At 49.7% G+C, this 16,990-nt stretch overlaps 1 protein-coding gene across 15 annotated transcripts in view; it reads left to right on the top strand.

Annotated features, from left to right (window-relative positions):
* STX3 (syntaxin 3) overlaps positions 1 to 16,990 on the top strand; it is a 44,752-nt gene continuing 27,762 nt past the window's right edge. For 9 of the 15 annotated variants that reach the window (XR_014836950.1, XM_085011034.1, XM_085011036.1 and 6 more), the window contains exon 1: positions 11,250 to 11,724. Coding sequence is in view for 14 of the 15 variants with exons in the window: in XM_085011034.1 (XP_084867160.1) it covers positions 11,548 to 11,724 (177 nt within the window). In the remaining variant the exon portion in view is untranslated. Of the gene's footprint in view, positions 242 to 11,249; positions 11,725 to 16,990 lie in introns of those variants that run through there. The other 6 variants (XM_021082987.2, XM_021082985.2, XM_021082982.2 and 3 more) reach the window with 1 other exon arrangement.

Genomic DNA, 16,990 nt, shown 5'->3' with positions numbered 1-16,990 from the left:
GGAGCCGGATTTGGAGTTCGCGGCGCCGGCGGGGCCGAACGGGGCGGCGCGGCGGAGCTTCCCGTGGCCTCGGACGCTCATTTTTTTTCCGCGGCCACCGCTCCCCTCCGCCTGCGCCCCCTGCCCCTTTGCCCCGGCCGGGGCCCGGCCGCCACTTCCGGCCGCTCACCTGGGGACGCGCTCACCTGCCTCCCGGCGCCTGGGCACCAGGATGAAGGACCGGCTGGAGCAGCTGAAGGCAGTGAGTCCCGTCGCACCCAGGAACCAGGCGGGGCGGGGGCTGCCGGGGTGGAGCTGCGCGGGTGGGCTTCCCGCGCTCCCCCAAATCGAGGTTGGGGTGGGGGGCGGGCGCCAGGCCTACCCTCCCCAAGCTGTAGCGGCAATCTGCGCGGGTTCCGCACCCACCCCTCCTCTCTGGGGTCATGTGCCTGGTGATTCATCGCTAGTCTGCGCTGTCCTTGGTTACCTCCAGCTCCCTCCGCCGCCCCCCTCCCAAGCAGGATAGCATCGGTCTAGAGCTGGGATCCGCGGGGGGTGGGAGGTGATTGGGTCCAGCGGGGGGGGCAGAGGGGGTTCCCTGTGAGGCCAAAGGTCACTCACCACCTGCCTGATGCTGCCTGGCACTGTGCCCAGGACCTGCCTCCTCCCGTGCTCCTTCCAGATTCTCCCGTGGGGGCGCTGAACCGGCTGCCCTAGCCCCCAGTGAGCAGCTCTGAGGTCCTGGGTGATCTCCCAAGCTGTGATATCGTCACGTGCCGGATGGGTCCATCGCCAAGCCCTCCAGCTGTCTATAATTATTAATTTCCCTCGCATCCTCGAGACAGTTGAGGTCAGGGCATAGGCTCTGAAGGTAGACCGACCGTTTCCAGCTCTGCTGCACAAAAGCGGTAAACCTTAAGCTATTCACTCTTGAGGCTGTATCCTTATCTGTCAAAGGGAGATTGATCATACCTTAAGAGACTTGTTACGAGATTAAATGACATGGGGCTTAGAGACGTGTTAAAGCATGGGTTTTTAAGTCCAATAATCATTGACTCTTTGAACACATAATTATGGAGGGTATTCTGTGAGGGCAGGCCCAGTGCTAAACCCTGGGGATTGCCGTGACTCAGGCTCGGTCTTAATGGAATTTAAAATCTAGCCCTTGATACAAAGTAGTCCATCTACTTGGGAGCTTGTCAGAAGTGCAGAAGCTTAGGCCTCAGTCTGGACCTAGGGACTCAGAAGCTGATTATGCATAAATCTCCCCAGGGGACTCACAAACACATTGAAGTTTGGGGAGCAGGGGACCAGGTAGAACTGGGGTTGCCTCCTAGCTCCACTGCTTACTAGCTGTCCCTTAACGGGTGAGCTGAAGTTTTGACATCTGTAAAACGGTAGCAGTGAGGACTAAACCTAGGAGAGTGTGCTGAGCCCTTTGTGTGGTTCATGGCACTCATAGGACTGATAAGTGGTAAATCTTACGCTAGTACCTGTAAAAGCTCTTCCGAAGAAGAAAGCCATGTAGTGGGTTGAGGGACTGCTGGGCTGATGTAACAGTTGTTGTCCTTTCTCCTTCCTTGTCTTGGGTGAGACCTTTCTGACTTTCACCTGCTCTGGGTAGTAGGGCTTCAGAGGAGGCAGGGCCATAGGGAAGTGAGAGAGCCAGAGGGAGAGTCACTGCCTTCTTGCTCTTTGTCATCAGAGCCTCAAGACCTCTCCTTTACTGACAGGGCAGAAGTCACTGCCCCCAGTTTTTAAAGAGGTGGGAACTAGAGCTTAGCCTTGGAGGAAGTGAGGCCCCAGGTCCTAGAGCTGGTGAGGGCACAGCCTGGGGAGGAACCCTGGCTCCTGATTCCTCCACGGAGCCCTTTTCCTGGAACATGTCAGCCAGGGCGGCAGAAAGGAACGAAGAGCATGGGTTTGAAGATCTTCCTGTACAGCCCGGCCAGCAATCACGAAACAATGCAAAACTGGCGCCGGCCTATGTTAGGAAGTCCGTTTCCAGAGGAAGACACCCCACGGCCCTTTCAAGAAGAGCTGTTGTCAACAGCAGAGAGATGGAACAGAGCTTTGAGTTCCAGGTCTAAATTCAGCTCACCAGGGGACCCAAGCAAGTCCTCTCACTTCTCCGAGCCTCACTGTTACTCTCTGTAGAATGGAACTGGTGCTAAATGTTTCTCCCTTACCTTCTGGGGATGTGGTGAAACTGCGATTATAGACAGTGCCATGTGATGAGAGTACTGTTCTGAGGTCCCAGGTGCTGGTCTAGCCTTGTGGTGCTGGGAGGTGGGTGGTGACACTGTGCCAGGAGGACCGGGGCTTCAGGTTCAAAGGGTTCTTCTTGTGGCTCTGCCATTTATGAGCCAAGTTCCTCAGTGTCTCTTTACCTCCCTGCTCCTTTAATCCCCTTTGTAAAACAGGAGTTGATCTCAGAAGCCCCTTCTGGCGTATTGACATTTTCCTTAGGGCTTGTTAGGGCTTAGATGGATTTGGGTTTCTAGCCCACCTTTCCTGACCAGCCCCTCCTTTCCCTGGGAGAGCAACCGACAACCCCCCCCCCCCGGCTCCGCCCCCCAGCAGCAAGATGGCCATCTTCTTGCTCCCATTCCTGTTGTCAATGTTTGCTAACCTGCACAAAACCAATTTCACCCTCAGCTGCCTGTGCACTCTCTGTGGGGATCTTTCTAAACCTTGGGGGAGGCGAGATGATAACTGCCACCAGATAACCAGGGCTGGGGGCTGTGTGTGTGTTGGGGGGGGGATTAGCTTTGCCCCACATAGAGGGAAGGAGGAGATGGGAAGATATGAAGCAGAGAGGTAGGCAGAGACCTCCCGAGGAAGCCTTTTTGATAGTCAGCTGTCCGAGGATGAGCCAGCTTGGCGGGACTGCTTGTGAGCCCTCCAGCAGGGGAGGGAGGCAGGAAGCTGCTTGGGGCCTTGAATGTTGTAGGAATCTGACCGTTTCTTGAGGGAGGGGAAGCAAATGAGATTTAAGGCCTCCATCCACCCTGAGGACGTGTGTTTCTGAAAATGTTTCATTATGGGGTTCCCCCTGTGGCTCTGCGGGTTAAGAGCCCGACATAGTGTCCTTGAGAATGCGGGTTTGATCTCTGGCCTTGCTTGGTGGGTTAAGGGTATGACATTGCCTTGAGCTGCAGTGTAGGTCACAGACTCAGCTTGGATCTGGCGTTGCTGTGGCTGTGGTGCAGGTGGGCAGCTGCACCTCTGATTCAGTCTCTAGCCTGGGAACTTTCATATGCCATGAGTGTGGCCCTAAAAAGAAAAAAACAAAAAACAAAACAGAAAGAAAAAGGCTTCGTTGTGAACCCAAGCCTGTCCCAGGCCCTGGGAAGCTCTGGAGTCTCTAGGACTGTGGTCTCAGAGTCGCACCTGTAAAGTGGATCCTCACAGGGTGGTGAGGGTGAAAGGAGATAATCCATGATAATCACTCCACGTAGTAAATGCTGGCCACCCAAACCAGTCGGGAACAGCATCCACAATGAAGGGGATACCTTCCTGAGGCCACCGTCATAATAGCTAACTCACCTGATCTCTTGCCCTGCACTTCCTGGCTGACCGTCCCAGCAGCCTGCCCCTCCGGAGACGTGGGCCCGGCTGGCCAGGAACCTGCAGTGCCCATCCCCAGCGGATCTCATGGGGCAGTTCCTGCTGATGTCTCACCAGCTGAGCTTTGGATCCCCTGAATCCAGACAATGCCTGTCCAGGAACGTCTTGCCTGGTCTTCTTTTCATTCAGCAGTTTACTGAGCACCTCCTGCATCCTAGGCCCTCTGATAGGGCCTTGTGGGTAATGCTGATGAACACTTATTCCTGGGCCTTGAGGAAGGGGGGGGGGGGCCTCAGTCAGGGAGACACACAAGAAACAGATGACGTCATCCTTGGGACAGAAGTAACTGCAAGAAGACCCTGTTGGCTGGCCCCTGGTGATGGAGCATTAGGGCCTGGGGGCTTGTCCCAGAAAAAGTGGGTTTGAGGTCCCTCTTCAAGTCCTTGCTAATGTGCAGATCCAGTCTCTTCAGAGCCATGGGGGGGGGGGGTCTCCTAAGAAGAAAGGCAAAGGTTCTGCATTTTCTCACCCACCCTCCCATTGGTGAGGGCTTCGTGTGGGCACTGGGATTGGTGCTTTTTGACCTCTGTGTGCCTGGCATCCCACTGGGTATCACCGTAGGCAGAATTATTATACAAAGTCCTGGTCAGATAGGGAAAACAAAGGGATCTATTCCATAAAAAGAGAACCCCCAGAATCCAAGGTGGATAATGCTGTTAGAGAAGCAGTGACGCATGGGATGGAGGAAGTGAAGGTCAAGGACTTTGGACCCCCGTGGAGGTTGATCTACAGAGTTTACTGGCCTCTCCACAGCCGGCGCCAATAGGGACGTGCTAACGAAATCCACCACCTGAGGCGCCAAAGACCAGAATGACTTTTCACTCTGTTCTGTGTCATGCTGCATCCTACACGACTTGTCCTTGGCCTCCTTCCCCATTTGAAGTTCCCCTATTTGAGCTCTTCAGGAGCACAGTTGTAGAATAACCGTCAGAAACATGGAACTACCCTTCACCTTTAAGGCTTAATTCATTCACTGAATATGCTGTCCTTCCCTTTAAGGCTTACTTCCTTCAATGAATGTTTAATGAGCCCTGCTGGTGCTTTGGATCCTCACCAGATCTTAACACCCTGCCCTTGAAACTCTCTTCACCGAGATTCCATCTTTTGGTGATAAGATTTCTAACTGGTCCCTGGTTTCTTCCCCACCTCCTTTGTCTCCCTGGCTGGAGTCATTCCTGGGAGAGCTGTTTTGCTGCGAGCAGACCAGAGGCTGAGGGGCCTAGCAGAGATGCGAGTGACAGGGATTGAGTAGGGATTACACACCCATCAGCCAGAGAGAAAATGCTCGGCTGAGAGAAGGGGATTAGTTTTATTTTTATTCCTGTGGGTGTGGGGAGGGCCAGGGGCCTGGCAGGAGCCAGGGGAGAAAAGCTTGTTCCTGTTCAAGTCGTCCTCTCTCACCTTCAGGGCTTCTTTCCCCTTTTGTCAAAATTCCTGCTCAGTCTCCAAAACCCACTCTTTACAGATAACACTGCCTAAATGCAGCCTAGAATATGCCCCCCTCTGTCTCAGCCCTCTTCGTGGACTGCATGTTGCTTTGCATGAGATACTTTTCTTCTATTACGTCAGTATTTTTTTCTCTACCGTGGAGTGCCCTTGCAACCACCTTCCAACTATTTTTTTATGAGTTGGACTCCTCTGTCTCCTAGGTCTTTTAGATCAATGGTTCTGTTACTTGTCACCATGTCAACTACAGTAACACTGATCCATTACTGAGCAGCTCCTTACTGTTGGAAAGGATTTGAGTTCAGTGCCTTACATACCTGTCACCTGGTGGTCTGTATTATTTCCATTTTAGAGGTAAGGGAATTGAGGCTCAGATTGGATTGAGATCCCCTGCTGGAAAGTGGTGGGCTCAAGAATTGAACAAGTCTGTCTGTTGTTGTTTTTTGTTTTTTTTTTTTTCTTTTTAGGGCCACCCTTGTGACAAATGGAAGTTCCTAGGATAGGGCTGAATTGGAGTTGCAGCTGCCGGCCTATGCCACAGGCACAGCAACACCAGATTCGAGCAGTGTCTGTGACCTACACTGAGTCTCATAGCAACACCAGATCCTTAACCCACATGAGCGGGATCAGGGATTGAACCTTCATCCTCATGGATACTAGTCGGGGTCCTAACCTGATGAGCCACAACGGGAACTCCTGTCTTGCTTGTTTGTATCATCCTACACTGTATTTGTTCATTTCCCCAACTGCACTGTATGTCCCTTGGTGTAGTGGCAGCTAGGAGGTTCTCCTGAGGCCCCGGGCCCTGACACTCTGCATGGTGGTTCTCTAGTCAACACTTGTCCATTGACCAATCAACAACACCTTGGCCCTTACACATCCCTATTCATCATTTGGTCTTACTCTTCTTGTTCCATCCCTTCCGGGTTGGTGAAACTTTACCTACTCAAAGTGTAGCACTTAGGGAACCCTGAAACTTGCTAATGATGCCAGAGACTATGGGTTCCATCCTTGAGGACAAGGATGGCTAAGTTCCAAGGCCCCACCTGTACCTAAATCCCTGGCCCAGCACCTCATGGAAGGCTGCCACCTTTCAGAAAGACCATGAAGGAGAAGTTGTGGATACCATGGGGACAGTCCAGCTCCCTGGAAAATCTTCTACAACCCCAGGTTCAGCTCCAGTGTCATGGCTGCAGGGAAGCTTCTAGATCTGAACTGACAGCACTTACCAGGCCTTCCCTAGGCTTCCACAGACAGGTTTTTTTGTTTTTTTGTTTTTTGTCTTTTTAGGGCTTCACTGGAGGCATATGGAGGTTCCCAGGCTGGGGGTGGAATCAGAGCTACAGTTGCTGGCCTACGCCACAGCCATAGCAATGTCAGATCTGAGTCATGTCTGTGACCTACACCACAGCTCATGGCAACGCTGGACCCTTAACCCACTGAACGAGGCCAGGGATCGAACCTGCAACCTCATGGTTCCTATCTAGTCGGATTTGTTTCTGCTGCACCATGACGGGAACTGCCTCCACAGACTCTTTACGTTTGTTGATATATAAAGGCAGTCACGTAGCGTGATTTCAGAAACTGCCTGCCTGTTACGCCCTGCTCTCTGAGAAAGGAGAGACCACAGAGGCCTCATTCCTCCTGTATTTTCACTTGCCAGCCCACAGCCCAGAAAGCGGTAAACCATACTGTCCAGCAGATGAATGAGGATATTCAGCAAATGAACCTGCCAGGGCATTCTGGGGTCCCCTGGAGGCTTGCCTCCAGCCTTTTGTATTACGCCCCTTTGCAACTTCCTCCCCCCACCAGGGAGAAGGAAGTTGCAAAGGGGTCAGCTTCTTTTCTGGCTTTGCGCCCTTTCCAAGATAGGAGACTCGAGTGAGGTCCAGCCCCCACCTAAAGAGGTTAGTGGAGCCTATACTGTCTGGGTATGTTTAGCTGCCTGGGGTAGGGCAGTGAGGTATGGCAGCAGGATTGCTTTTTTTAGAAATCAACTTTTTATTCTAGACTAATTTTAGATTTACAGAAAGGTTGCAAAGACAGTACAGAGAGTTCCTGTCTACTCAGTTTCCTTCATTTTTTAACATCTTGCCACTATGATGGTACATTTGTCAAAACAGAAACAGACACTGGGATGCTGCTATTCACTAAGCTCCAGACTTTATTTATTTGTCTTTTTGCCTTTTCTAGGGCCGCTCCCTCGGCATATGGAGGTTCCCAGGCTAGGGGTCTAATCGGAGCTGTAGCTGCCGGCCTACACCAGAGACATAGCAATGCGGGATCCAAGCCGCGTCTGCAACCCACACCACAGTTCACAGGGCAACGCCGGATCCTTAACCCACTGAGCGAGGCCAGGGATCGAACCTGCAACCTCAAGGTTCCTAGTCGGATTCGTCAACCACTGACCATGACGGGAACTCCTCCAGACTTTATTTAGATGCCACTCGTTTTCCTCCGGATGCCCCTCTTTCTAACCTAGGATCCTACCCAGGGTATTACCTTGTGTTTAGTCATCATGCTTCCTTAGCGTCCTCTGAGCCATGATGATTTCTTAGTCTTTCTTTGTTTTATGTGAACTTTCTGGTGCAGCATCTGTGTTAATGCTTTGGACGTGCTTTTCTGCGGCCCAATTCTGCATGCTACAGCGGGGGTGGCCGTTGCTGTTCAGAGGCATAGCTCCTTGGTGGTTGAGAACAAGGGTCTGCAGCCAGCTGCCCGGCTCTCCTCCCGGCTCTGGCACTCCCTGTCTGCATGGTCTTGGGGAGGTTGCTTGGCATCTTTAGGCTTTAGTTTTCTCAGCTGTGAGGTGGGGAACCTCCAGAAGATCCTTGTTGAGGTTAAATGCCTCCGTACCTATAAAGCACATGTCTTAGGAGACTCCGCAGCGCAGGTGGGCTGCTCAGCAAACCTTAGGCATTGTAACTATTAGTGACATGTTCTAGGAGATGGGGAGAGGGAGGGGCTTGTGGGTCAGAGGAGACCTCTGAGGATGGAACAGAGAAGACACTATGCGTTCCTTCCTCCTCTCTCTGTATCCTTGGGAACTGGGTGCTGTGGGGAGTTGAGGGGTGGTGGGGTTGGGGGAGGAGGAAGTCAGGAAGGAGTGAGGAGGAAGCAGCAGAAAGTGATCTTTGAATTTCCTTGAATGTTCCTGGGGCGAGAAGGAGAGCAGGAAAAAGTCCTGGTCTTCTCACCCCAAGTGGCCTTCCTGTAGGTATCCTTGGGGTGAGTCCATGCAGCTTGGACATTTCCCCAAGGAGTCTCCTCTGCATCCATTCTCTAATAGGCTGCCCTCTTCCCCACGCTCCTCCTTGAATAGGTGAAGTTGGGTGCCCCTTCTCCTCCTGGGAGTACAAGTCCTTGTACCAAGCTGTCATCACTCACCACATGGTGTTATTATAACCCATGTGTCTCTCTGCCCCCCCCGCCCCTCGAGACTGAGAGGCCCAGGGAGCCGAGGATGCTGAGTTTGGTCTGTGGTCTGTGTTTCTCCAGCATGTGTTTCTCCACGTGGGCTGTTTAGTATGTTTAAGATGAGTGAGTGGACGAATGGATCTGTTACTCTGGATGGGACCTTGTCGAGAGGAGAATGTTGTGGGTGAGGTGGTTGATTATGAGGCCCCAAGATCCTTCTTTCAGTTAATTCACTGTGAGCAATGGGCTGGACCAAGGAGGATTCCAGCCCTGGTTTTGTTCCTTATTAGCCATGTGATTGCTGGGGAGATTAACCTCCCTAACCACAGAGTACTCATCAGTGTAGATAACATCTACCCGCAGAGCCGTTTTGTTTTCTTTTTCTTCCTTCCTTTCTTTAGCTGAATTTCCAAAAAAAAAAAAAAAAAAAAGTAATAGAGTAGTTCCCAACGTGGCAGTAGTTAACGAATCCGATTGGGAACCTTGAGGTTTCGGGTTCGATCCCTGACCTCACTCAGTGGGTTAAGGATCTGGCGTTGCTGTAAGCTGTGGTGTAGGTCGCAGATGTGGCTCGGATCCCGCGTGGCTGTGGCTGTGGCTGTGGCTGTGGCTGTGGCTGTGGCTGGAGGCTATGGCTCTGATTAGACCCCTAGCCTGGGAACCTCCATATGCCCCGCGGGAGTGGCCCTAGAAAAAGCAAAAAGACAGGAAAAAAAAAAAAAAAAAAAAAAAAAAGATGAGTTTCCATCCTTTTTCACTGCTCTGTCCCTAGACCTAGCTTAAGTCCTGAGAAGCAAAAGTGGATAGAAATTAACATGGCCTGTGGGGATGAAACTTATGACTTTTGTTTTCCAGCAAATGGAATGCACGATCTTTTCAAGAATACACAAAAGATTAAAAAAAAAAAATCAGCTGTGTATTAAGATCTGAAGAGGTCAAATTCTGCAAAATATTAAGTCTACGTGGGGCCCTGTTCCGGGAATGATGTAATACAGTAAGAAATTAACCATAGCCCTCCCCAGGTTTACTTGTTTTAAAACCACCTTTGTAAATAATTCTTGGGTTCAAAAGAAACCAAAATGGAAATGACACAGTATTTGGAAATAAATGAAAATGGGAGTAGTACATGTCAGAAGTTTTGAGAAGTAGCAGAAGAAAAATTCAGAGGGAGCTGTATTTCATTAAATGCGTATTTGGTGGAGAAATGACTTCATTCAAATAAATGAACCACATTTCAGTTCATTTTAAGGGACCTGCTGTTACCTTTTGAAAACTGGCATTGGAGTTGCATCTTTAGCAGAAACTCGTTTTGGAGAAAACCGATTGTGTCTGCATGGCACGGTCTTGGTGATGCTGGAAAGATGAGACCAGAACCCGGGTTCTTGTTCACGGCAGTCGAAGAATGAACTCCGAGGACACACAGGCAGCAAGCAAGCAAAGTTTTTATTAAAGGAAAGCAGACAGCTCCCAGGGAGAGGGGAGAGAAGCGGGGTGAGAGGGGAGGGGGGAGAAGAGTCCCCCTTTCTCTATTGTCCCCTTAAAGGTGGGGAGAGGCACCAAAGTGGGATCCAGAAAGATGTGGTTTTCTCTCATTGGCCTTATTCAATTACCTATATCAGTCCTTGTCCAATAGGGCTTTTGGGGTTGGAAATGTCCTGAAAGTTCTATGTTTTTTTTTTTTTTGGTCCTTTTATTTTACCATTCCTCTCATTCCTTTTTTATCAGTTGAGGAGTGGGCTAGAGATTCGCACTTTCTATAGTAAACAAAGTCTGTGGGGAATGCACATTTCTTATAATAAAACAAGGCCTGTGGAGATGTTACTCCCTGGAGCCCTTTAGCCACAAATGTTAATCAATGGCCACGTCAAAGACTGCATCGAAGCCCATTCCCCTCCACTGACTCCCTGCGTTAATATTCTGCCTCACTGGAACTTTAGTATGTACCCAGCATTGCTCTAAACACCTCACATGCATTCACTCATTTAATCCTCACAAGAGTTCTGAGAGCAGATCATTCATGCTACGAATAAGGAAACAGCCTCAGAGAGGTTAAGTCACTTGTTTAAGGTCACGCAGCAACTTGAGCAGCAGAACTGGGCTTCACCTCGGGCTGTCAGATGTACCTGTGCATACATGCACATTCATAGGACTGTATGTACCAGTATCTTTTCCATTCACACGTATAGATTAGTCCATTTAGCTTTCCTGACACTGCAGCATCCCCTGAAATGAGGGTGTGTTTTTGAGCCAGTGCAGAAAGGGCATCTTAAAGTACAGTGTAGGGGTTAAGCACTGTACACTGTGGGAGCCCGGGGCTCCCACAGACCTGCTTTTGTGTCCTAATGCTGCCACTTACTAGCCTTATCACCTGAGCCACGTTATTTAACCTCATTAAGCAGTAGTCTCAACTGTCAATGGGGAAAGTCTTATTTGTTCCTCCTAGGGTTGCCATGAGAATTAAATAATATACTTAAAACAGCAAGAGTGCCTGCAACAAAATAACACCTATCATCTGGTGGCATCATTGTTACAGCGGAACACATGGAGTGGGGTCAACAGGGACTCTGGCTCTTGTCCAGTTGCCCACTGACTCATTGGCCTTGGGCTAATCTGGTCATGAGTTTATTCCTCATTGTCTTCATTTCTAAATGGGGCCAGTTCTTGCTTCAAACTGTTCAGCCAGCACAGTGTCTTGAAAGTAAAAATGTGAGGCTCACCCAGGGGATAGTAATCGGTTGATTTCCTCTTTTTTTTTTTTTTTTTTTTTTTGTCTTTTTGGGCCTGATTTCCTCTTGATTCATCTGGCAAGCGTGTTGGGGAAGAAGCAGTTCAGTGGAAAGGGGAACTGTTCCCTCTGGGAGGGTTTCACTGGGAGAGACGAAGGCATAGGAGGGAGAAGGGGCATCAGAGAAGGTCCCTCTGACTCTGTAAATGAGGACCAGAGAGCGCTTAGTGCCTATTGAGAGCTGACACTCAGAATTTCTGGCCCTTTTAATTGGAGAAGAGAGACTGGAAAAACCAGATGTTGGAGTGTGCACGGCACGTGTATTTTTGTGTTTGGAACCCTTGAAAGTGATGGTATTTGTCCTTGGGAACCCACAGCCCTCATCCTGGAAGGAAGCTGGTGGGGGAAGTGGGCAGAAGGGACCGCACAAAGTCACATGTGCCTGTCTCTTTGAATTGAATTTATTGGGGGGAAGATCTGGATTTATAAGGAAGAGAGTCTCCCAAGCAAAGAGATGTTTAAATACGGTGAGGAGGAGGGGAGGCAGGGCAGGAATCTGCTGGGATCCCCCCCACCCCACCCCCACCCCCCGCATCTCTGTGAGAAAGAAAGACCAGAAGCTCCTTCATAGTGCAGACTGCTGGTTCCTTCCTTTCTGTTATTTCCCTCGCCCCAAAACTTTCCCAAGGGTTCCTGGGTGTCCTCTCTTTTCCTGGGACCCTCTCATCTTCCTGGTGTCTGATAGCTGTGGCAGGGAAGGCATCAGAGAGCCAGTAAATGGTCACCTTTTCATTTGAGATGGCTCACTCTTCCTTCTTTCCTTCCTTTGTTTGTCCTTTCTTTTTGCCTTGCTGCTTGGATTTGTAATGATCCTTAAGGAATTGCTGATGATTAAAACGTACAGTGTAGCTGGTGTTGTAACATGGAAAGGAGCAGGGGACTCCTTCTTTCTCTCTCTCTCTCTCTTTTTTCTTTTTTGGCTGCCCCTTGGCACATGGAGTTTTCCGGCCAGGGACCAGATCTGAGCTGCAGTTGTGACCTCTGCTGCAGCTGTGGCAACACCAGATCCTTAACCCACTGTGCCAGGCTGGGGATCCAACCTGCGTTCCAGCGCTCCAGAGATGCCCCAGTTCCACTGCACCACAGAACCACAGCAGGAACTCCTTTCTCTTTTCTTTAGAAGGCATCCATTCACTTACTTTGGTGGTTTTCCAGCGAGCTAGCTAAGCTCTCTTGCTTTCTCCTCCCTCCCTCCCTCCCTCTCTCTCTCTCCCTTCCTTCCTTTTCCCTCTCCACAAGATGCCTTATCCTGAAAATGGCAGTCTTCAGTCTCGGTGTAGAGCAGATAGAAGTAAAGCTGTGCAGGTTGAAGAGGGGGTACAGACCCCCCTACTGGACTTCCCTCTCCCCAAGTTCTCTGGGCAGTCTCTGAGGCACCTCTGAGGTCTCCTTGGGTTCCACAAAGCCATACTGGGAAGCTAAACTCCTTACTTGGTGAGAAAACCAAGGCTTAGTGCAGATGATGCTGGCTGGTCCCAAGGCCGGCAGCGCCTCTCAGCCAGGGCTAGAGCAGGGTGCGCTGTGATTAGGGTGCAGTGGAATAAACAAGGGTTTGGGACAGACAACCTGAGTTTGGGCCCCAACTGCAAACCAGTAGCCATGAGACCTTGAATAATTTAGAACTTCTCTGCCCTGTAGGTTTTCAGCAGCACAATTTGGAAGGGGTTCCTTGACATGGAGTATGTGAAACAGGGTGTTGCAACCACCCAACACCTGCTGGGGGCTTTGTGGGTGGCAAATATTTTTATTACAGGAGCTGAGGAAGAGGGATCTGCCATCAAACAGACTGAGGATGAATGGATGAGGCAGTCGAGAGGCAGGCAGTGAGGTTGAGTGAGTTGAACTTCAGGTTGAGTTGAACCCTGGGCTCCTAAACTCTTTCCACTCTGTCCGGAGAGGGAGTCCTAGCCCTGGCTGTCTTCACCGAGTGTTGGGGCGCATGTGAGCAGTGGGGGTGGGAATAGAGCCCAGGTTTGAGCTCAGTGCTGCCGAAGTCATTGGTGATATCTCCCAGTTCCTGGCAGGAGACGCAGCAGGAGGTCAGGGGGAGAGGAAGTGGGTGGCGGGGCTCGTGGTTTTCATGCACTTTTTTTTTTTTTTTTTAACTGCAGCTGATATTGCAGCTACTGTAACGTTCCTATTACCACATGCCTTGATGCTTTGATAACCAGGCTGAAGTTCTCTTCTTGGCTGTGCTCAGTCACGTGGGCTGAAGATTAAAGTGCACTGTGTGCTTTCTTGCCCTCGGGGTCCCTGAGGCCTCTTGGTCTCTAAGCGCACGGGTGTGTCAGAGGGGAAGTCCCCCTCCAGTCCCCCCCCACCCCGCTTCCAGCCCTGGGATCTGGTAGATTCCCTTCTGGTGAAGCCTGGGAGTAGGTCCAGTGTCACATGACTCAAAAAACCTGGGATGATGGCCTCTTTCTTGAATTTTCTGATCTGGACTAAACTTTGTTGCTGCTTTTGATGTTATTCTATATTCTTGGAAGCAGCATGCTACAGGGGGAAAATGGGAAGATGGAAATCAGGACATCTGATTTCCATCTTACCTGGCTGTTCCGGTAACTCATTATTCAGTCTTGGACTTTGGCTGACTCATCTCTTAAGTGACAGAATTTGATGAGGGTTGCATTCAGCTCTGAAAGTCCTATATCTTTTTTTTTTTGTTTGTTTCTTTCCTGTGTAGAGGTACTTCGATCCAGATTAAAGCTGTAGAGGGGACGACATGGCTAGATCTTATATACGGTTGTTTTATTGAGATGTTGCCATGTGCTATTCCTTGTGTTAAGGAACTTAAAACTGTTACCTTGTTTAATCCTCACAAAAGCCCTGGTGGACACTGTTGTTCCTGTTTTGTAGATAAGGAAATGTTGAACTTCGTGTTTAAAGCTCTGTGTCCAGCAGGAGACAGAGCCTGGTGGTCCTGATGCTGCAGAACTGATCTTCTTGACTCAGCCTTTGTGTGAGCACTTCCTGTGGAGGGGACCTCACACTTTCAGACATCACATCTTTATGACTAGGTGATGGGGAAACTGACACTTATCAGGCCCAGTTTTGTGCCTTGTGCTGTGCTGGAAGCTTTCTGTGTGTGAGCTTTTCCAGTCCTTGTGCAAGTCATAGGGTATGTGGTGTTACTACAGGTAAAAACTCAGAGCGGTGCGGGACTTGATGGAGGTCTCGCAGCCAGTAATTCGTAATAACAGGTTTTGGACTTTGGTTGTAGGTGACCCAAGACTTCTTTTTTCTTAGTTCACATGTCCTCTCTCTCACTGGAGGTGGACCTGGCTGCCCTGCTAGAGTCTGCTCAGAGTCAAGAGGCGGCCGTCTTGGATGGGAGGAATCCCTATACAAATTGCAGGGGTCTCAAAGAGTATGTCGTGCGGGGAGGTCCTGCTCTATAGCACAGGGAACTATATCCAATCACTTGTGAAGGAACATGTGAGAAAAAGAATGTATATGTATGTATGTATAACTGGGTCACTTTGCTGTACAGCAGAAATTGACAGAACATCGTAAATCAACTATAATAAAAAATTTTAAGAAAAAAAAAAAAAGTGTATGTCTTGATGGAGGGCTAGGTCCTTGCCCCCAATGTCCAGGAGACAGATGTTCCCAGCTTCCCGAAACCTCTCTCAGTCCATCCCACAATGGCAGGCATATCCCACTTCCTTAGCACGTGTGCCTTTTGAAGAAAGCTGAGTAGACACACACGTGTGTGTGTGAGTTATATGTGTACACACACATCTGGGGGTGTCTCAGTGGGGGTCTCTACAAGACCTCCAAAGAGAGGAAGCTCACCACATGCCTGTTAGCTCACCTTCCTGCAGGAAGACTGGGTTCCTGTTTTCTAGCGAGAGATCTCAGAGATCCTTTGTGGGAGATGGAGCTCTCTGGTCCTGCCTAGAGGCCCAAGTTTTGATAATAGTTGATGAAAGGAGCACTTGGGGAGTTCCCATGTGGCTTAGCTGTTAAGTAGCCAGCATTGTCACTTCTGTGTCTTGGGTTGCTGCTGTGGATTGGGTTCGATCCCTGGCCCAGGAAGTTCTGCATACTGTGGTTGCGGCCAAAAAAAGAAAGAAGCATTTTGTCTCAAACTTTAGAAGCTGCTGGGTGGATTCAGGCTGCTTGCAGGAGCTAGTTATTTATTCAACTAAAATTGGTTTACTTTATACCATACACATAGTGTATGGTAAGTGCTCAGTATACAGGCAGAATAAGTTGATTAATGACAAGTACAAGTAATTTAAATAACAAGTGACAAAAGCTGATTCTGCCTAAATGAATAAAACTCTTAGACAAATACTGTTGGGCTCGTGGAAAGAGTACCAGGGGGAGGTCTGTAGAAGTTGCTCTAAGCCAAGTGGGGGCCAGGGAGGATAGGAACAAGGGAGGTAGCCCTGGGAACCTAGCGGTATCTGTTGGGTGCTGCTATAGGTTGACTGGGCTCTGTTCATTTCACAATTTAGAGTCCTCAGGGAGGGCGTTCCCATTGTTGCTCAGCAGTAATGAACCCCGCTAGTATCCATGAGGATGCAGTTTCAATCCCTGGCCTTGCTCCATGGGTAAAGGATCTGGCATTGTTGTGAGCTCTGATATAGGTCACAGATGTGACTCAGATCCCGTGTGGCTGTGGCTGGGAGCTACAGCTCTGATTAGATCCCTAGCCTGGGAACTTCTGTATGCCCCAGGTGCAGCCCTTAAAAAGACAAAAAAAAAAAAAAAAAAAAAAAAAAGAATCCTCGGGGAGGCTGAGGCGTGGTTGACAAGCTTCCCAGAATCATGTGGGGAAGTTGAGGGGTATCTCTCCAAAGGAAGGTGTTCTGGGCAGCACGCCAAGCATCACCTGCAGTAGTTAAAGCAATCTTGACCTCCAGGAGTTTATGGTTGGTTGGGAAGGATAGGGAGGTGAAGGGATAATTAATAGTAGGCTGGGATGGATGCTATAGAAAGTTCACACAAAACACATTGGGAGCTTAGGGAGGCTTTAAATTTTGCTTGGTGGTTGGTGAGCATCAAGTCAGGTAGATGGAGAAGTGTGTTAGTGAGTTTTAAAGGCTCAGTAAAAAGTTGCTAGCTGGACAAATGCATTTTAGGAAGAAGTCCTTGCATGGTGTGTCTAGGAAGCACAAGGAGTTCCAAGTTCCTGATCCATGTTTTTCGCATCCTGGAGGGAAACACATGGGTGGGGCTGGATCTTAAAGGGCCCCATGTGCTCTGTTAGGCATTGGGACTTTTAATCCTGGGAGGTGAACTGTCATTGAATGACTTGAAGTAACAAAAGGACAGGATCAGTCCTAAGCTGTAGGAAGATGATTGTGGGGGCTGCAGCAGGGTCCTCAAATTCAACTCCTTTGAATGTGGCTATTAAGCTTGGGTCGATGATGGTTGGTTCCAGGTGAGCCAGGGAATGAGATGATGGGGGCACCAGTCAAAAGAGGCTCCGCAGTGGAGTTCCTGCTGTGGTGTCTCTGCAGCACCAGGATACAGGTTCGATCCCCAGCCTGGCATAGTGGGTTAAAGGATCCATCATTGCTGCAGCTGCGACTCAGATCTGATCCCTGGCCTGGGAGCTCCATGTGCCATGGGTGGCCAAAAAAGAAAAAAAAAAAAAAAAAAAAAAGAGAGAGAGACTTTGCATATAATGGGAGAGTCCCAAATTTCAATGGGAATTCCCAGTAACTCCATCTTCTAGTAGGGAAAGGAAAGAGGCCCCTGGTGCCTGTGGAGGTCCTGTTT

Source organism: Sus scrofa, chromosome 2 (genome assembly GCF_054392235.1).
Source record: "Sus scrofa isolate SSC_HxYL_T2T_F1_AM1 chromosome 2, Sscrofa_HxYL_maternal_Yorkshire_Landrace_v2.0, whole genome shotgun sequence".
Taxonomy (NCBI): Eukaryota; Metazoa; Chordata; class Mammalia; order Artiodactyla; family Suidae; genus Sus; species Sus scrofa.
This window is presented reverse-complemented; position numbering and strand designations above follow the sequence as displayed.